The sequence below is a fragment of the Pristiophorus japonicus genome, chromosome 20 (assembly GCF_044704955.1).
Source record: "Pristiophorus japonicus isolate sPriJap1 chromosome 20, sPriJap1.hap1, whole genome shotgun sequence".
In the NCBI taxonomy this organism is placed as follows: domain Eukaryota; kingdom Metazoa; phylum Chordata; class Chondrichthyes; family Pristiophoridae; genus Pristiophorus; species Pristiophorus japonicus.
The window spans coordinates 29958693-29980535 of record NC_091996.1 but is presented as its reverse complement, the minus strand read 5'-3'; the positions used below and the strand labels follow the sequence as shown (position 1 = coordinate 29980535).

The window sequence follows — 21843 nt, the reverse complement described above, 5'->3', positions numbered from 1 at the left end:
GCTACCCCACCTCCTTTTACTTCCGGTCTATCTTTCCTGAATATTGAAGACCCCTGGATGTTGAATTCCCAGCCTTGATTACCCTGGAGCCATGTCTCTGTAATCGCAATTACATCATATCAGCACGGACCAGCCCACACTGTGATACGTGTGCGCACTGGATCCGTGCAGCAGAGCTGGTCTCCAGTTGTCTTGGGTAATCCTTGCCACCGGACCAAGACCTAGCTCTGTCAAGCCCATGTGGTGGCTGGTGTGTAACGGCTACCCCACATTAAAGAAATTCATGCACAGGCATCTTCCACCCTTCAGGATGTAGTTCAGGTCCTTCTTTGAAACACCTGTGAACTCATCCTTTTTTTGGCGTGGAAGCAAGTCATCCTCGTTTCGAGGGACCGCCTATGATATCCGTTAACAGCTATCTGCGCAGTTAATTCGTCCACCTTATTCCTAATACTCCTCGCAATGAGACACAGAGCCTTCAGGCTTGTTTTTTTTTAACACTCTTTGTCCTTTTAGAGTAATGTGGCCCTTTTTGATTTTTGCCCTTGATTTCTCTGCCCTCCACTCTTGCTTTTCTCCTTGCTACCTTTTGTTTCTGCCCCATTTTATTTCCCTCTGACTCCCTGCATAGATTCCCATCCCCCTGCCATATTAGTTTAACCCCTCCCCAACAGCACTAGCAAACACTCCCCCTAGGACATCGGTTCCGGTCCTGCCCAAGTGCAGACCGTCCAGTTTGTACTGGTCCCACCTCCCACCGAAACCAGTTCCACTGCCCCCGGAATTTGAATCCCTCCTCCTTGCACCATTCCTCAAGCCACGTATTCATCTGAACTATCCTGCAATTCCTATTCTGACTAGAATGTGACACTGGTAGCAATCCTGAGATTACTTCCTTTGAGGTCCTACTTTTTAATTTAACTCCTAGCTCCCTAAATTCAGCTTGTAGGACTTCATCCCATTTTTTTACCTATATCGTTGGTACCTATATGCACCACAACAACTGGCTGTGCCCCCTCCCCCTCCAGAGTGCGCTGCAGCCGCTCCAAGATATCCTTGACCCTTGCACCAGGGAGGCAACGCACCATCCTGGGGTCTCGTTTGCGGCTGCAGAATCGCCTATTTGTTCCCCTTACAATAGAATCCCCTATCATTATAGCTCTCCCACTCTTTTTCCTGCCCTCCTGTGCAGCAGAGCCACTCTCCCCCAACAGTACTCAAAACGGTGTATCTGTTTTGGAGGGAGATGACCGCAGAAGACCCCTGCACTACCTTCTTTCCACTGCTCTGCCTGATAGTCACCCATTCCCTATCTGCCTGTGTAACCTTTACCTGCGGTGTGACCAACTCACTAAACGTGCTATTCACGGCATCGTCAGCATCGCGGATGCTCCAGAGTGAGTCCATGCGCAACTCCAGTGCCGCAATGCGGTCTGTCAGGAGCTGCAGCTGGACACGCTTCCTGCACACATAGTGGTCAGAGTAGCGTCCCTGATTTACCACATAGCACAGAAGGAGCATGACATGGGTCTGGGCTCTCCTGCCATGACTTAACCCTTAGATTAATTTAATTTGGCAACAATGCCAAAGGTTTCCTACTGATAAGAAAAATAAAAGATCAAGTATTCACCAATCCACCAGCCAATCACTTACCCGCTTGTCTGTGATGTGCAGGTGTAGGCTTGGGAAGTCAGTGTGATGGGGTTGGGGTGATGGGGTGACAGGCACATCAGGATGTAAGTGAATGTGGCACTGCACTCACCTTTCCTGACCTCGTGAGATCATTGAATATTTTGCGGCAGTGGATCCACATCATCCTCACCACACCCCTGCTGCTGCCCTCCTCTGCGATCTCTAGCCATGCCCTCTTAGTTTCTCTGGATGATCTTTTTCAGCCATCCGCAAGGAAGAGGACCTCCCTGCGTGCTCTTACTCCCTAGAGCAGTACTTCGAGGGAGGCATCTGGGCATCTTGGAGCTGCCCTCTGTCTTTGTGTCTCCATGACCCACAAAATTCTCAATCTTATTCAGCAATTTGTAGCTCTTCAAAGCACCTTGAATACTCCTACAGCAGCCTTCAAATGAATTGTTTGCAAGGCTGCTAGAAATATCCACGCTGAAAACGAGTCATCAGTGACGTCATCAGGCCCGCTCCATTTAATTGGGCTGGGAAACTCGCATGACTCAATTGGTGCAATTGAGTTAAACGTGCAGTGCTGAACACTATGCGGCCCGCACGCACCCGAATCAACTCCAAGGTAAAGATTCCGGCCAATGTCTCTAAGCAGTAGACATACAAGGAAATAAATGCAATTACCCTGTTTTTCCTCTGGATAGAAACATAATTTTTGCAGCTTCGTTTGGTCCTAACTCTACAAATTGTGAATGAAAGCTCAAGATCTTTATAGACCTCTAGTCATGCACAGTGCCCTTGCTAATTCATGATGGCCTGACCAGTGTTATTGTGAGCAGGACCCTCCACAAGGTTCTACAAACTTCCAGATGACCAATCTGTTTACCATCTAGGATGTAACTAATCATCCTGACTATGAGGTGCAGCATGGCAGCGAGGAAGATTGAGAAGAGGGTTGGGGCATTGACGCAGCCCTACTTGACCCCGGTCCAGACATGAATTGGGTCTGTGATGAACCCGTTGGTAAAGATCACGGCCTGCATGTCGTCGTGGAGCAGGCGGAGGATGTTGACAAACTTTTGGGGGCATCCAAAACGGAAGAGGACACTCCATAGACCCTCGCGGTTGACAGTGTCAAAGGCCTTTGTAAGGTTGAAGAAGGCCGTGTATAAAGGCTAGTGCTGTTCCCTGCATTTTTCCTGCAGCTGTCGCACTGCAAAACTCATGTCCGTTGTGCCCCGTAGGGGACGAAATCCGCACTGCGATTTCGGGAGGAGCCAAGTCAACAAGCTCCCCGCTGGAGTCAAACTAAACTACAGAACCAGTGGCAATTTGTTCAAACTTTGCCATCTCCAGGCCAGGTCCAAGATCACCCCAACCTCTGTCGTCGAGCTACAGTACGCGGACAACGCCTGCGTCTGCACACATACAGAGGCTGCACTCCAGGACATAGTCGACGTATTTACTGAGGCATACGAAAGCATGGGCCTTACGCTAAACATCCGCAAGACAAAGGTCCTCCACCAGCCTGTCCTCGCCACACATCACTGCCCCCCAGTCATCAAGATCCACGGCGATGCCCTGGACAACATGGACCATTTCCCATACCTCGGGAGTCTCTTATCAACAAGAGCAGACATTGATGACGAGATCCAACACCGCCTCCAGTGCGCCAGTGCAGCCTTCGGCCGCCTGAGGAAGAGAGTGTTTGAAGACAAGCCCCTCAAAACTGCCACCAAGCTCATGGTCTACAGGGCTGTAGTAATAACCGCCCTCCTGTATAGCTCAGAGACATGGACCATGGACAGTAGACACCTCAAGTCGCTGGAGAAATACCACCAACGATGTCTCCACAAGATCCTACAAATCCCCTGGGAGGACAGATGCACCACCATTAGCGTCCTCGACCAGGCCAACATCCCCAGCATTGAAGCACTGACCACACTTGATCAGCTCCGCTGGGCAGGCCACATAGTTCACATGCCAGACACAAGACTCCCAAAGCAAGCGCTCTACTCGGAACTCCTTCATGTCAAATGAGCCAAAGGTGGGCAGAGGAAACGTTACAAGGACACCCTCAAAGTCTCCCTGAAAAAGTGCAATATCCCCACTGACACCTGGGAGTCCCTGGCCAAACGTCGCCCTAAGTGGAGGAAGTGCATCCAGTAGGGCACTGAGCACCTCAAGTCTCATCGCCGAGAGCATGCAGAAACCAAGCACAGGCAGCGGAAGGAGCGTGCGGCAAACCAGTCCCACCCACCCTTTCCCTCAACGACTATCTGTCCCACCTGTGACAGACTGTGGCTCTCGTATTGGATTTTTCTGCCACCTACGGATTCATTTTAAGAGTGGAAGCAAGTCTTCCTCGATTCCGAGGGACTGCCTATGATGATGATATGATGAATCATCCTGAGCTCATTGTCCTGTCTCCTTATTTCAAGACTGTCTTGGCTAACTCGCTTCACAATGCGGCAAATCAACAGGAACAGTTCCACATCCTGCAGAAGCTAAACAGTGCAGTCAGCTAAATTGTACACTGACGCAGTAATCCCTAAGACATCTTGTGAGTGAACAGCTTTAGCCGTTTCATTATTTCTAGCTACAGTACAAATATACAAGCTGTTTATATGTAAAAAGAAAGGAAAAACCTTAATGTGTGCAAGGCTGTTTTAAATATCTGCGCAGAAAACGAGTCATCGGTGACATCTTCAGATCCACTCCATTTAATTGTCCGTCTTTCGGCTGAGACGTTAAACCAAGGCCCCGTCTGCTCTCTCAGGTGGACGTAAAAGATCCCACGGCACTATTTCGAAGACGATCAGGGGAATTATCCCCGGTGTCCTGGTCAATATTTATCCCTCAATCAACATAACAACATAACATTATCTGGTCATTATCATTGCTGTTTGTGGGAGCTTGCTTGTGTGCAAATTGGCTGCCGTGTTTCCCACATTACAACAATGGCTACACTCCAAAAGTAATTAATTGGCTGTAAAGCGCTTTGAGATGTCCTGCGGTCATGAAAGGCGCTATATAAATCCAAGTTTTTCTTTCTTTCTTTAATCATGTGAGATTAAACCAAATGTTTGTACGTACATAAAAATAGATTATCTTATAACTAAAATAAAAACAGAAAATGCTGGAAATCTCAGCGGGTCAGGCAGCATCTGTGGAGAGAGAGCAGAGTTAACGTTTCAAGTCGACGACCCTTCGGCAGAACGGGAGAATGTTTGGAAAGAACACATTCTTAACAAGCACAGAAAGGGGGAGGGGGAACAAAAGGGAAGGTCTGTGATAGGATAATGTTATTTTGTTATGTTGATTGAGAGATAAATACTGGCCAGGACACCGGGGATAACTCCCCTGCTCTTCTTCAAAATAGTGCCGTGGGATCTTTTACGTCCATTTGAGAGAGTAGACAGGGCCTTGGTTTAGAGAGACAAAAGGGATGATGGGCCGAATTGAAATGGTAATGCCAGGAGTTAGAAAAACATTAGTCAAGATAGGGTGTGAATGGCAGGATAATGACCAGCTGCCATTAGAGACAAAGAGGAAAAAAGAAACAGGCTCTGGGTGGGTTGGGGAAGGGAGCCAAAGATTGGCAGCGGTTACGCTCTGAAATTGTGGAACTTGATGTTGAGGGAAGGGTGGAAATTGGTTGCAAAGTGAATTAAATTTTCTAGTTCAGGGCAAGAACAGGAAACGGCACCGATACAGTCATCAATGTACCGGAAAAATAGGTGAGGGAGAGGACCCGAGTAGGACTGGAACAAAGAATGTTCCATATATCTCGCCCTGAACTTGAAAATTTCATTCACTTAACATCCAATTTCCACCCTTCCCTCATCTTCACATGGTCCAACTCCGACTCTTCCCTTCCTTTACTCAACTTCTCCGTATCCATATCTAGGGATAGGCTTTCGACCAGTATCCACTATAAGCCCACTGACTCCCACAGCTACCTGGACTACACTTCCTCTCACCCTGCATCCTGTAAGGACTCCATTCCATTCTCCCAGTTTCTCCATCTCCATCGCATCTGCTCTAACAACGCCACCTTTCACACTAGTACCTCTGATATGTCTTCCATTTTCCTCAACAGAGGATTCCCCTCCACCGTGGTTAACATGGCCCTCCACCGTGTCCGTTCTATTTCCCGCATCTCTGCTCTAACCCCTTCCCCTCCCTCTCAGAACCATGACAGGGTTCCCCTTGTCCTCACCTTTCACCCCACCAGCCTCCACGTTCAACGGATCATCCTCGGCCATTTCCGCCACCTTCAGCATGATCCCATCACCAATCACATCTTTCCCACCCCTCCCCGCTCAGCATTCCAAAGGGACCGCTCCCTCCACGCCACCCTGGTCTATTCCGCAGTCACCCCCAGCACCCCCTCCCCTTTCCACGGCACCTTCCCGTGCAAGTGCAGGAGATGCAACACCTGCCCTATTACCTCCTCCCTTCCCATTATCCAGGGCCCCAAACACTCCTTCCAGGCGAAACAGCGATTTACTTGTACTTCTTTTAATTTAGTATACTGTATTCACTGTTCACGATATGGTCTCCTTTACACTGGGGAGACCAAACGTAGATTGGGTGACCGCTTTGCGGAGCACCTCCGTTCAGTCCACAAATGTGACCCTGAGCATCCGGTCGCCTGTCACTTTAATTTTCCACTCCCATTCCGACCTCTCCGTCCTCGGCCTCCTACACTGCTCCAACGAAGCTCAACGCAAGCTCGAGGAACAGCATCTCATCCAGCCTTCTGGACGCAACATTGAGTTCAACAATTTCAGAGTGTAACTGATGCCAATCTTTGGCTCTCCCCCCCCCCCCCCCAACTGTTTTTTTTTTCTCTTTGTATCTAATGGCAGTTGATCACTATCCCACCATTCACACCCTATCTTGACTAATGTGTTTCTAACTCCTGCCATTACCATTTCAATTCGGCCCATCATCCCTTTTGTCTCTCACCCTATCACACACCTTCCCTTTTGTTCTTTCCTCCCCTCCCCTTTCAGTGCTTGTTAAGACTGTGTTCTTTCCGAACACTCTCCAGTTCTGACGAAGGGTCATCGACCCGAAATGTTAACTCTGTTTCTCTCTCAACAGACGCCGCCTGGCCCATTGAGATTTCTAGCATTTTCTGTTTTTATTCCAGATTCCAGCATCCGCAGTATTTTGCTTTTGTTATAACTACTTCAGTTACTTCCTCAAAAAATTCAATTAGTTTTATTTGACATGACATACCCTTTACAAATCCATGCTGGCTCTCTCTAATCAGCTCAAATTTCACTAAGTGCTCAGGCTCTCTGTCCTTAATTATAGATTCCAATAACTTCCTCACAACAGATGTTAGACTAACAGGTCTATAATTTCCCAGTTTCTCTCTTTCACCTTTCTTAAATAGTGGAGATACATTTGTAATTTTCCAATCTAAAGGGATAATTGCTGGATCTTCGTATGTTCTGTCAAAAAGCCCACAATCCACCCTTGCAAAGAGAAGTCCTTACAAGTAACTGATGTAGCAGTAGGATTATTATTAGGGCTACATGCACTGTATATTCACAGCGTCAGACTTTCATTTCTGTCTTTTTTTTAATTACTTTTTATTTAGATTAGTGACTAAAAGTGATAATTAGGCGGGAAATTGTGTGAGGGAAATTGATGGGATTGAAGGCCGATAAATCCCCGGGACCTGATAGTCTGCCTCCCAGAGTACTTAAGGAAGTGGCCCTAGAAATAGTGGATGCATTTTTAACAGTCTATCGACTTGGGATCAGTTCCTATGGACTGGAGGGTAGCTAATGTAACACCACTTTTTAAAAAGGGAGGGAGAGAGAAAGTGGGTAATTATAGACCGGTTAGCATGACATCAGTGGTGGGGAAAATGTTGGAATCAATTATTAAGTATGAAATAGCAGCGCATTTGGAAAGCAGTGACAGGATCGGTCCAAGTCAGCATGGATTTATGAAGGGGAAATCATGCTTGACAAATCTGGAATTTTTTGAGGATGTAACTAGTAGAGTGGATAAGGGAGAACCATGTGGTGTATTTGGACTTTCAAAAGGCTTTTGACAAGAGATTGATGTGCAAAATCAAAGCACATGGTATTGGAGGTAATATACTGATGTGGATAGAGAACTGGTTGGCAGACAGAGAGCAGATAGTCGGGATAAATGGGTTCTTTTCAGAATGGCAGGCAGTGACTAGTGAGGTGCCGCAGGGCTCAGTGCTGGGACCCCAACTCTTTACAATATACATCAATGATTTGGATAAAGGAATTGAGTGTAATATCTCCAAGTTTGCAGATGACACTAAACTGAGTGGCGGTGTGAGCTGTGAGGCTGCAGGGTGACTTAGACAGGTTAGGTGAGTGGGCAAATGCATGGCAGATGCAGTGTAATGTGGATAAATGTGAGGTTATCCACTTTGGGGGCAAAAACGCGAAGACAGAATATTATCTGAATGGTGGCAGATTAGGAAAAGGGGAGGTGCAACGAGACCTGGGTGTCATGGTTCATCAGTCATTGAAAGTTGGCATACAGGTACAATAGGCAAATGATATTTTGGCCTTCATAGCTAGGGGATTTGAGTATAGGAGCAGGGAGGTCTTACTGCAGTTGTATAGGGCCTTGGTGAGGCCTCACCTGGAATATTGTGTTCAGTTTTGGTTTCCTAATCTGAGGAAGGACGTTCTTGCTATTGAGGGAGTGCAGCGAAGGTTCACCAGACTGATTCCTGGGATGGCTGGACTGACACATGAGGAGAGACTGGATCAACTGGGCCTTTATACATTGGAGTTTAGAAGGATGAGAGGGGATCTCATAGAAACATACAAGATTCTGACGGGACGGGACAGGTTAGATGCGGGTAGATTGTTCCCGATGTTGTGGAAGTCCAGAACCAGGGGACACAGTTTTTGGATAAGGAGTAGGCCATTTAGGACTGAGATGAGGATAAACTTCTTCAGGAATTCCCTGCCGCAGAGAGTTGTTGATGCCAGTTCATTGGATATATTCAAGAGGGAGTTAGATATAGCCCTTACGGCTAAGGGGATAAAGGGGTATGGAGAGAAAGCAGGAAAGGGGTACTGAGGGAATGATCAGCCATGATCTTATTGAATGGTGGTGCAGGCTCCTGCACCTATTTTCTATGTTTTCTATTATAGTGTGATACTGCTGGACCCATTCTACCCATTTATTTCAACTTCCATTTCACAGCTAATCAGTATTATCCTCCAGCATCTGTGCCACTGCTCATATAATATTGAATGGTGTTTACTAGCAATAAACAGATATCAATGGAAAAATCAAATATAACCGTTGGACTGAAAACATTATATTTATTGTACATTGAATGCCATTTTGTTCTAATTAAAAGGTTGATCCTAATTGCGGTACTGCGGGACTACTCCATTTTGGAGGCATCGTTTTTAGATAAAACTACAGTATCTTCATACTTCTTCTTCTCCCCATTTCCTCCTTACATGCAACAATAGCCTCAAAACTAGTCTAGACACTGCTGTAAAATTGTGTGAAATATATTAAGCAGTAGTTAGAAGATTCATCAACAGTTGTGGCATATTACCATCTGCTAAAAGGAGGTTCCAGGTCATTGCTTATGCACTGTAAAATTCTGATCAAGTTTTAGAAACATTCTCACACTGCCAATGGGAGAGATCCTGCCTATGTCCTGTTTTGGCACTACAGCTTTTGATAGGGCTATCCAAGAATATCCAACTTGTGACATGATTTTAAAAATAGAAGTCTTATTTCTCCCCACTTATTTCTGCATCTTACGATGTAATAAATGTCATCAACTACAAGCAAATATCAGAAGTAAAGCCACCGTCCAACCCTGTCCTGTCTCCTGTTTAGTTTTTGGGCCTGGAAAAAGGTGGAAAACCTAATTTATGGATATATTTTAATGCACTGCCTATTTTTGTTTACTGCAGAACTGCACAAGCTCAAGACCATCAAGTTGTCTTGCTAGTCCAAAGATGACCACCTCACTAGATGTTGGAAAATGTTGTATTCCTGCACCTGATAAGAGTACTTCAAAATCAGCACAAAGAGGTTCAACCAAGAAATCAGCTTTCAGTGAAGGTATACATGTGCGCCTGGAATTTCCGAAGTGCCTTCCCAATCTCCCGTCTTAACTTCAGTGGAATATCAGCAGAGTTCCCAGAAAAACAATGCAAACAGTTATTTGCACCATTTCTCCAGGAATTCTCCAATCTCCAGTTACAGTGGAAGAAGGCTGCAGAAATTCTTCTCCCCCCCGCCCACCCCCCCGACCCCTGCCTTCCCACCGCCATCCCACTCCTGTGATGTCCTACACATTTCGATCCAACGTTTATTGGGATGTCTTACTGCAGTTGTACAGGGCCTTAGTGAGGCCACACCTTGAGTATTGTGTGCAGTTTTGGTCTCCTAATCTGAGGAAGGACATTCTTACATTCTTGCTATTGAGGGAGTGCAGCAAAGGTTCACCGGACTGATTCCCGGGATGGCAGGACTGACATATGAAGAAAGACTGGATCGACTAGGCTTATATTCACTGGAATTTAGAAGAATGAGAGGGACGACAATTCTGACGGGATTAGACAGGTTAGATGCAGGAAGAATGTTCCCGATGTTGGGGAAGTCCAGAACCAGGGGCCACAGTCTAAGAATAAGGGGTAAGCCATTTAGGACCGAAATGAGGAGGAACTTCTTCACTCAGAGAATTGTGAACCTGTGGAATTCCCTACCACAAAAAGTTGTTGAGGCCAGTTCGTTAGATATATTCAAAAGGGAGTTAGATGTGGCCCTTACGGCTAAAGGGATCAAGGGGTATGGAGAAAAAGCAGGAAATGGGTACTGAGGTGAATGATCAGCCATGATCTTATTGAATGGTGGTGCAGGCTCGAAGAGCCGAATGGCCTACTCCTGCACCTATTTTCTATGTTTCTAACATAATAAAGTGCTCTGGTACTCAGCAATGGTGTGAAATGATGCTAAATGCCTGATGCTGAGTCGCTGCTCGCTGACTTCAGTACTAATTCCTAAAACATGTAATTTCTGAAAATAATCACCTGGAATTTGCGCAGGGACTCTCCCGATTTCCGACCTTAATTTCCGTAGAAGATTGGCAGAAACCTTGGGGAAACGATGGAATCAGCCATCAATGCTACATCTCCTGGGTTTCCGCAGACACTCCACCAAAGTTACAGTAGAAAATCTGGAGAGTCCCTGCGCAAATTCTCTGCCATGATTTAAAGTCGGTGGTGTGTGGATTGCAATAGCCTCGTGAATCCTGATGTGCAGGATAACCATAGATAAGAACACTGGGCCCGAAATTGGTGAAGGCCTCTGCCCGCCCAAAAAGACCGCCAATGGCCGCCGAGGTCCCTGGCGGTTCTTTGGGCGGGATATTCATGAAGAAGGCCCCTCGAAGGTCGGCGGGTGGCAAATGAGCAACGTATGCCGCTAATCTGGGCGGCAGCCGGCGGGAGCTCCCAATCTCGGCGGCAAAGGCGCTTGCTGCCCAAGTGCCGCCGAGGATGGAGTCGGGCCCACGGAGGGTCGAAGAGCTGGAAAGAAAAAGCATCAACAAAAAAAAACATCTGAAGACCTTCAGGGGATCCCATCCCGGTAAGTCCCTGGAAAGAAAGAAATGACAAAAAGTTCACTCACCTTTTTTTCAGCATCTTCCTACTTCCCATCAGGGACAGGCCGGCCTCCAGCCAGCAGTCCACCCCCGTTCTGCCACCGACTCCCGCCCACATCAATATCGCAGCTCGGCGGGCGGGAGCTCAGTTGCACGACTCGGCCGTCCATTGACGTCTGCGGGCGCTTCCCGACAGCTCTCCCGTCCTGCCCGCTCCAGCCCATGTCGAAAGTGGCACTGGGCGGTTCGACCAGAGGAATGTTGGCGGCAGTGGGCGGTAAGGCCATCAATTTCAGCTCCAATAAATTTAATTCCAAAAGACATAAGTTTAACCTTTTATGCAACAGCTGATGGTTATTGAACTTAGCATCATAAATATAAAGGGGTGAATTTTAACGTGGGTACTGGTACGGGTGAGGGGGAGGGGGGGGCAAAACCGGGGAAATTGACAGCGCGTCAGGAAGCTGGCTCCTACCTGCCGACTTCCGACTGTTACTCCAGCACGTTAGACCTTGTGTGCGCAACCCCCTCGGGAACGGCAGGTTGCCAATTGACATATGATAATCACTCAATTAGAGTGATAGTGACACAGATATTTGACTTTAACATTGGGATCACGAGCTTCCTGAAACTCGCCAGTGAAAGCAAGGCGAGGGCACAGCGGCATTCGAGGGGCTTAATCAGTCTCAGGGAAATGTGGTAATCAATACTCAGTACTCACTGCTGCTTTCTTACCTGCTCGTGGGAAAGGGATTGTTCACAATACTTTTGCTGAGAGTTAGTTGACTTTCTACACTTTGGAGGTTTGATCGCTCACGTCAGGGTGGCTGCCACTTATGCTGCCTCAGATTGGACCTCAGCTGAGGAGCAACATGACTAGCAGCAGTGCCGGCACCAGCAGCCTGCTAGTCACAGAACTGTCGCTGCACACCAGAGAGGGGACCAGCAGAGAGGTGCAACTTGCAGGAGGCACTACCCACAAAACAGGGTCTACAGGCAGAGGCTGAGTTTCCTTGAGATGTCTGAATGGCAGTGTCTCAGCAGGTTCAGGATGTCATCTCAGGTGGTGGTAGACATCTGCAGCCTCCTAGAAGAAGACCTGCCCCCTGGTGGCCATGCGTTATCAGTGTTCGTCAAAGTCACCACCGCCCTCAACTTTTTTTTTGTCTCCCGATCATAACCAGGATCTCCCAGCTGGCGGCCCAGTTCACGTGCATAAGACAGGCGACTGAGGCTTGTTTGCCAAGGTCGGCAATTATGACAACTTTCCCTGTGGCGGTGTCATAGAAACATAGAAAATAGATGCAGGAATAGACCATTCGGCCCTTCGAGCCTGCACCACCATTCAATGAGATCATGGCTGATCATTCACCTCAGTATCCCTTTCCTGCTTTCTCTCCATACCCCTTGATCCCTTTAGCCATAAGGGCCACATCTAACTGCTTCTTGAATATATCCAATGAACTGGCATCAACAACTCTCTGCGGTAGGAAATTCCAGAGGTTCACAATTCTCTGAGTGAAGAAGTTTCTCCTCATCTTGGTCCTAAATGACTTACCCCTTATCCTTAGACTGTGACTCCTGGTTCTGGACTTCCCCAACATCGGGAACATTCTTCCTGCATCTAACCTGTCCAGTCCCGTCAGAATTTTATATGTTTCAATGAGATCCCCTCTCATCCTTCTAAACTCCAGTGATTAAAGGCCCAGTCAATCCAGTCTTTCCTCATATGTCAGTCCAACCATCCCGGGAATCAGTCTGGTGAACCTTCACTGCACTCCCTCAATAGCAAGAACGTCCTCCCTCAGATTAGGAGACCAAAACTGAACACAATATTCCAGGTGAGGCCTCACCAAGGCCCTATACAACCTCAGTAAGACCCCCCTGCTCCTATACTCACATCCCCTAGCTATGAAGGCCAACATACCATTTGCCTTCTTCACCGCCTGCTGTACCTGCATGCCAACTTTCAATGACTGATGTACCATGACACCCAGGTCTCGTTGCATCTCCCCTTTTCCTAATCTGCTGCCATTCAGATAATATTCTGCCTTTGTATTTTTGCCCCCAAAGTGGATAACCTCACATTTATCCACATTATACTGCATCTGCCATGCATTTGCCCATTCACCTAACCTGTCCAAATCACCCTGCAGCCTCTTAGCGTCCTCCTCACAGCTCACACCGCCACGCAGCTTAGTGTCATCTGCAAAGTTGAAGATATTACACTCAATTCCTTCGTCTAAATCATTAATGTATACTGTAAATAGCGGGGGTTCCAGCACTGAGCCTGCAGCACCCCACTAGTCACTGCCTGCCATTCTGAAAAGGACCAATTTATCCCTGCTTCCTGTTTGCCAACCAGTTCTCTATCCACGTCAGTACATTACCCCCAATACCATGTGCTTTAATTGTGCACGCCAATCTCTTGTGTGGGACCTTGTCGAAAGCCTTTTGAAAGTCCAAATACATCACATCCACTGGTTCTCCCTTGTCCACTCTACTAGTTACATCCTCAAAAAATTCCAGAAGATTTGTCAAGCATGATTTCCCTTTCAAAAAGCCATGCTGACTTGGACCGATCCTGTCACTGCTTTCCAAATGCGCTGCTATTACATCTTTAATAATTGATTCCAACATTTTCCCCACTACTGATGTCAGGCTAACTGGTCGATAATTCCCTGTTTTCTCTCTCCCTCCTGAATGAGTGGGCGCTCGGATTTGTGGCCCTGACTGGCTTCCTACAGTGGCGACATCAACAGTGACACCCCCAGAACAACCAGGAGTTTTCATCAACCACCAGGGCTTCCACTCCATAAACAACAAGATCTTTATGCAGGTGTGCGTAAGATTCCCGCGCAGCTGCCATGATATTTTCTTCCTCGGGCAATCCAAGCTCCCTCATGTCTTTGGACCTGGAAACAGACTTAAGGGGTGGCTGCTAGGCGACAAGGGATGTGCACTTCAAACTTGGTTCATGACACCCGTCAGAAACCCAGCAGCGCTACAATGAACAGCGTATCAAAAGAAAATAAATACTTACGTTTATATAGCGCCATTCACGACCACCGGACGTCTCACAGCGCTTTACAGCCATCAAAGTACTTTTGAAGTGTAGTCACTGTGGTAATGTAGGAAATATCAGCACCAGATTTGTGACTGAACAGGCCATCGGCACGCTGAAGATGAGCTGCAGCTGCCTCGACAGATCTGGAGGCGCCCTTCAGTACGCACCGGCCATGGTCTCTAAAATGGTTGTGGTTTGCTGTGCTCTGCACAACATTGCACAGCAACGAGGCTTGGACCTGCAGGAGGAACAAGGCGAAGAGCTCAGATCCTCCTCGGAAGATTCGGATGGTAGGGGAGGAAGAGGAGGAGGAGGATGATGTGGGAAATGCACCTCCAGCTGCTCACATTACTGCCAGGGATGCCCGAATTAATGCAAGGTTCACTTCGGTTGCACCAGTGGACCTATGTCACCAGGAAATGCAGTGGCCACTCCTCTTGCACCCCACCCCCACCCCACAATGCCACTGACACTAAACAGTCCTACAACCAACCAACCATCCCTTGACATCCCCTCATTTGTCCCCATTCATGTCTTCCCATTCATCATAAAACAAGTTAAAAGGCCACTTACACCCAGCACCCAAGAATGGACAAGGCAGGAAAGTGGTGAAAAAGAATAACATTTATATGAGCTAAATAAGCAACAGAAACTTATTAACATTACATTTTCGAAGACACCTGTGTGCATACCCTTGTGCAACTGCAAAACCTAACTCTTCCTTTTTATGCTACTCCTACGTGGTGCAGCCTCTGTGGCTGGAGCAGAGGTAGAGACAGGCAGCTCAGATCCCTGTTCTGACTACTAAGATGCTCTTGGCCTCCCTAATCACTTGCTGTACCTGCATACTATCCTTTTGCATTTCATGCACAAGTATCCCCAGGTCCCGCTGTACTGCAGCACTTTGCAATCATTCCCCATTTAAATAATAACTTGCTCTTTGATTTTTTCTGCCAAAGTGCATGACCTCACACTTTCCAACATTATACTCCATCTGCCAAATTTTTCCTCACTCACTTAGCCTGTCTATGTCCTTTTGCAGGTTTTTTTGTGTCCTCCTCACAAACTGCTTTTCCTCCCATCTTTATATCATCAGCAAACTTGGCCACGTTACACTCAGTCCCTTCTTCCAAGTCGTTAATATGGATTGTAAATAGTTGGGGTCCCAGCACTGATCCCTGCGGCACCCCACTAGTTAACCAGAGACTGAACCATTTATCTCGAATCTCTGTTTTCTGTTCGTTAGCCAATCCTCTATCCATGCTAATATATTACCCCCAACCCCGTGAACTTTTATCTTGTGCAGTTACCTTTTATGTGGCACCTTATCAAATGCCTTCTGGAAGTCCAAATATGCCAAATCCACTGGTTCCCCTTTATCCACCTTGTTCTAGGGGCTATTGACTGAGAGGGGGGCTGTGGGTGAGAAGTGGCAGTGCTTTGAGTGGAGTCCTCACTCCCCACTTCCATTTCCCCTTTCGTCATCATCTCTCGCATGGCTACCACTGTGCTGGAGAACACTTTGGTGCAGATCTGTGCAGCTCTGTAAGGCCAAGGTTAAGGTATCTGTCATCCTGTTCAAGGTGGCAGACATGTTGGCATCCAGAGTGTGCATGACTGTGGTTAAGATGTGCATGGACTCAATTGATTGAAGCGTTTGATGTTCCAAGGCGCTGGTCACTCTATCCTTGGAAGAACACATCATCTCAATGGCCTGCGACATCGCCCCACTCGTGCTTGAGATGGACTCCTCCATTCTCTCTGCAATCGTGGTGAGTCTACTTTGCAGGCCTGTCACTGCATCACTCATTATCTGCTGCAGCACAATGATGCTCCTTTTCATCGATGACCCCCCAGGGTACAGCATCCATGTCCAGCTGAGCAGAGCTTGGAGAGGGCTGCATCCTCCAATGTGTGAGTGAACAGGTAAAAACCCAACTATCTGCCCTACTGTCTGCACCAAAGTGCGAGTATGTGAGCTGGTGCATGGTAAGCATGAGTCCTGTGACAGTGCACCCCTCGAGCACTCAGCTCCTCTGAGAATTTGGCGTCGGCCACCTCTGCTGACTTCTGCTGCACATGTGAAGGCCCTGTCAGAGATAAAATATATTAATCAGCCCTGGCATGGTAAGATTATGTTGCAATTTAGCATTATAAAATGATCCTATTTCACCCTGTTGAAACCAAGTCAACATGCTGTATGACGTGGGTGGCTTTTATTTAATTGTGTCACCAGGTAGCTGGGAGCTCCCTGTCGCCCCCATCTCCGACAGCCAGGGACGCTGATTTCCAGTGCCTCCTCCTCTGCAGTTGACAATTGGGAAATATGTGGAGGGCCAGCTCCAGTTCTCGTCCTCTCCCTGGTGTTCTGTGCTCTCTTCCCCTGCAAGGAGGAAAAGACCAGAAAAATGAGTGAGTTTAAAGACATGTGTTCAGCAGATGGATGGCGTGCATTTGGTGAGTGTGACTAAGGGCGAGACATGATATTGCACAAGAATGAGGGTGAGTGGGAGTGGTCGATGGATAGATGCAGATGTGCTGAAGTGCATAAAAAGAGAAAGATGGGTGGGCATGTAAGCCTTATATTCACTGGAATTTAGAAGAATGAGAGGGGGTCTCATAGAAGGATATAAAATTCTGACGGGATCGGACAGGTTAGATGCAGGAAGAATGTTCCCGATGTTGGGGAAGTCCAGAACCAGGGGTCACAGTCTAAGGATAAGGGGTAAGCCAGATAGGAGCGAGATGAGGAGAAATTTTTTCACCCAGAGAATTGTGAACCTGTGGGATTCTCTACCACAGAAAGTTGTTGAGTCCAGTTCATTGGATATATTCAAAAGGGAGTTAGATGTGGCCCTTACGGCTAAAGGGATCAGGGGTATGGAGAGAAAGCACGAATGGGGTACTGAAGTTGCATGATCAGCCACGATCATATTGAATGATGGTGCAGGCTCGAAGGGCCGAATGGCCCACTCCTGCACCTATTTTCTATGTTTCTACGTAAGTGGGTGTGAGGAGTGATGTGTTGGAATAGGCTTGAGAAGGCCGAGTCAGGGGGTGGGGTGATGTACGCAGCAGGATGTAGGGGAATGTGCCACTATACTCGCCTTTCCTGACCTGGTTAGATCATTAAACCACTTCCTACACTGCCGACCTCCTCTACAACCTCCAACCACAGCTTCTTTGTTTTGGTTGCAGGCTTCTTCCTCCCATTACTGGGGACCAGTATCTCTCTCCTACTCCTCACAGGCCCCAAGGGATCCAACAGCCTTTGAGCATCTGGACTCCATCAAACGATAAGGGGATAAGGGGTTTTGGAGAGCGGGCAGGGAAGTGGAGCTGAGTCCATGATCAGATCAGCCATGATCTTATTGAATGGCGGAGCAGGCTCGAGGGGCCGTATGGCCTACTCCTGCTCCTATTTCTTATGTTCTTATTGTGACGCTTCCATTTCTCTTCCTGCCAATTCCAACTCCTTTTAAATTGCATCTTTGGATCGTCCCTTTAAATATTGGAGTTGAGATCGCGTCATGTGGGTCCACAACACGGCCGCCGCTGCTGATTGAACGGGAAACGCGGAAGTAAAATGCTAATGAGGTGGCTGCGTTAAAAAGCCACTGACAGACGGGCTGAACTTACTTTCGTATTTTCCGCGTGATAATCAGACCCAACCCCTGCTCCCAGCGCGTCTCTTAATTAATATTGGGGTCAATATTCCTGAGCCTTCTCTGCATATTCTTTTTAATTTTTAACAACTATTTTGTATGAATTTTCCTTTAATTTAATTGACTTTTTTTTCCAAATTTTGGGGTTAATGCAGCAATACTCTTGTTCTGATAGTATTTTGAAAATGAGATACTAAAAAAACCACATCCATTAAATGTCATTTATATGTGCTAAACACACAAACAAAGTTAGGTTAATAGAAATAAATGTTAGGAAGTGTGGCCAAGGCCCATAGTACAAATCCCCACAAGGCAGCCACTAAGGAGTCCTAACTCTACAAAGGACCCACAGTACAGCTACAATATATCTCCAAAGTTTCACAGGGGTTGAGAATGAATTTAAAAATTATATTGGAAAAGTGCTTGTTAGTTGTGTTTTATGCAACTAACTAGTATTCCTAATATTTATTCTTGGGTTACTCAATGCCTTCAATTGCTTCACTAATTTTGTTCCTTTTTTTAAATTTCCCACATCCTGCGGTGAAATTGGAACAGAAGGTGTGATGTCTTTCTCAGCGAACGTAGCTCCTGACAAAAAAGTGAGTAAACTATGGTCTACTTGTAGATAAAAGAGTCATTCTACAGAAAGCTAGCCATTATAATGTAATTTCATGAATTATATAAAGTACAAGTACAAAAACTACAGTTGCTTTGTGAGTTTATCCAATGTGTAGTTGAGCCATTTTGCCAGGAAGTTTCCAGCTTCAATTTCTAGTCTGTGTTGAATTAGCCGATCGTAGCCAGTGTGGCAATGGGCATTACAATTGATCTCAACACTCCTGGATTAAGCATGGAGAGGGCAAAGTCTTCCTGGTTTCCTGCTCCTGATTGCTATTCAGTGACCCCTACTGGTAGTGTACATGCATGAATGTCAGCCAAAGCTCCTTCAGTCCAGTAGCTTGCTACCACTTTTTCTTGTCGCTCACACAGTGAATTGCGCCCTTCGGGATGGGAGTGGGGAGCAACTTGCATTTATATAGTGCTTTTAATGTAGCAAAAAAAACCCAAGGAACTTCACAAGAGCATTATCAATCAAAATTTGACACCAAACCACAGAAGAAGGTATAAGAACACAAGAAAAAGTAACAGGAGTAGGCCATACGGCCCCTCGAGCCTACTCCGCCATTCAATAAGATCATGGCTGATCCGATCATGGGCTCAGCTCCACTTCTCCGACCACTCTCCATAACCCCTTATCCCCTTATCGTTTAAGAAACTGTATATTTCTGTCTTAAATTTATTCAATGTCCCAGCATCCACAGCTCTTGAAGCAGCGAATTCCACAGATTTACAACCCTGTGAGAGAAGAAATTTCTCCTCATCTCAGAATTAAATGGACGGCCCCTTATTCTAAGATCATGCCCTATAGTTCTAGTCTCCCCCATCAGTGGAAACATCCTCTCTGCATCCACCTTGTCAAGCCCCCTCATAATCTTATACATTTCGATTAGATCACCTCTCACCTCTCATTCTTCTGAATTCCAATGAGTAGAGGCCCAACCTACTCAACCTTTCCTCATAAGTCAACCCCCTCATCCCCGGAATCAACCTAGTGAACCTTCTCTGAACTGCCTCCAAAGCAAGTATATCCTTTCGTTAATATGGAAACCAAAACTGCATGCAGTATTCCAGGTGTGGCCTCACCAATACCTTGTAAAGCTGTAGCAAGACTTCCCTGCTTTTGTACTCCATCCCCTTTTCAATAAAGGCCAAGATACCATTGGCCTTCCTGATCACTTGCTGTACCTGCATACTATCCTTTCGTGTTTCATGCACAAGTACCCCCAGGTCCCGCCGTACTGCGGCACTTTGCAATCTTTCTCCATTTAATTAATAACTTGCTCTTTGATTTTTTTCTGCCAAAGTGCATGACCTCACACTTTGCAACGTTATCAGGACAGATGACTAAAAACTTAGTCAAAGAGATAGATTTTAAGGAGGATAGCGAGGTGGAGAGGTATATGAGAAAATTCCAGAGCTTGCGGCCAAGGCAACTGAAAGCATGGCTGCCAATGGTTGAGTGATTAAAATCGGGGATGCAGAGATCCTAAAGGCTTGTAGGGCTGGAGGAGGTTATGAAGATAGGGAGGGGCGAAGCCTTGGAGTGATTTGAAGACAAGGATGAGAATTGTAAAGTTGAGGCGTTACCAATGTAGGTCAGGGAACACAGGGGTGATGGGTGAACGAGACTTAGTACGAGTTAAGGTAAGGGCAGCAAAGTTTTGGATGACCACAAGTTTATATAGGTTGGAAGATGGGAGGCCAGCCAGGAGAGCATTATAATAGTCAAGTCTTATGGAAACAAAAGCATTGATGCAATTTTCAGCAGCAGGTGAGCTGAGGCAGCATTACAGTCGGGCGAGGTTATGGAGGTGGAAGCAGGCAGTCTTGGTGATGGAGCGTATATGTGGTCGGTAGCTCATCTTGGGGTTAAACACAACACCAAGCTTGCGTACGGTCTGGTTAAGCCTCAGACAGTTGTCAGAGATAGGATGGAATCAGTGGCTTCGGAACTGAGCTTGTGATGGGGATCAAAGACAATGCTTTGGTCTTCCCAATGTTTAGTTGAAGGAAATTTCTGCTCCTCCGATACTGGATGTCGGATAAGCAGTGTGATAAATTTAGAGACAGCGAAGAGGGTCAAGGTGGTGAGATAGAGCTGAGTGTACATGTGGACAACAATTAGAAATACTTTAATTAATCTTGGGTGAAAGCCCCTTGAAGATCATTGTTTACAAAAGTTATGTTATTTTCTGTAGAATTTTTATTTGGGATGGGGAGATGGTCTGGATTCTTGAATGTTTCACTTTTATTCTGGATTTCACAGAAAGAGTTAATAGCCAGTTGTCAGACAGTTGCTTTGAGTCAGCCATTAGAAATTATGTGAGGATGGTCCAGGGAGGACAATCCATCTAATTTTCTCTTTTTGTGAGACTCTGCTCAGTATCTCTTCACATCGTGTGGCAATGATGGTCAGGTGTTGGTTGGACCAGAAAATTCTGTAACACTTGGTATTGGTGTGCACCAATCGCTGACACCTTACTCATACCCAAGACATTAAAAGATATTGATCTGTGCTACACCTCATGGAGGTGTACACTAATCGGCTTTATAGCTGACATCAGTTGAGCACCTTTGTGATTGTGAGATCAAAAATGGCAGCTCATTAGGTGGTAACTTGCAAAATGAAGCATTGCAAAATGTTTTTTTTTTAAACTGGATTTGAGGGAGAAGTGCTTCACATTGAATGCGTTCCCTCCTACACTTTTCCTTTCAACACATTATTGTATGCTCTTTGTTAAGGATGTTGCTATGGGCAGTACAACTGCCCAGTTGTCGTGCTCCTAGGCACTTCCGGTGCCGATAATCCAGCAGCACGAGACCGGTCAGAAACTCAAACAACAACCTGACACATGCACAGTGACTCATTCCAGCCATTATACAAGTTGTTATTTAACTTAGCCTTAGAGCCATAAACTTACAGCTCAGGGTGGGTAAACTCACTGCCCAGGGATACACTTCGGAGACAAGTTTTGTGAACCGGGGACTCTTCTGAGGACATTGTTTGCCCAGGGATGGAGTACTTCACCCAGGGACGTATGATTACCCTACGCTATATACTGATCACAATATATTAGGATTTAAACTGGTATTACTTTCTATAGACTAACTCTGTGGAAATCAAATAGGTCATTTTGCCAGCATTTGCATACTACCATACGATCTCAGAATAAAAAAAACAGTTCCTTTCCATTTTGGATAAT

General features: G+C 46.5%; 1 protein-coding gene across 1 annotated transcript in view; it reads left to right on the top strand.

The window, feature by feature from the left end:
* The window catches only part of adgrd2 (adhesion G protein-coupled receptor D2), a 301296-nt gene that overhangs the window by 221587 nt on the left and 57866 nt on the right, over nt 1–21843 (top strand). The window contains exons 22-23 of the mRNA XM_070863395.1: nt 9591–9741; nt 18575–18618. Of these exons, the coding sequence (XP_070719496.1) occupies nt 9591–9741; nt 18575–18618 (195 nt within the window). The remainder of the gene's footprint in view (nt 1–9590; nt 9742–18574; nt 18619–21843) is intronic.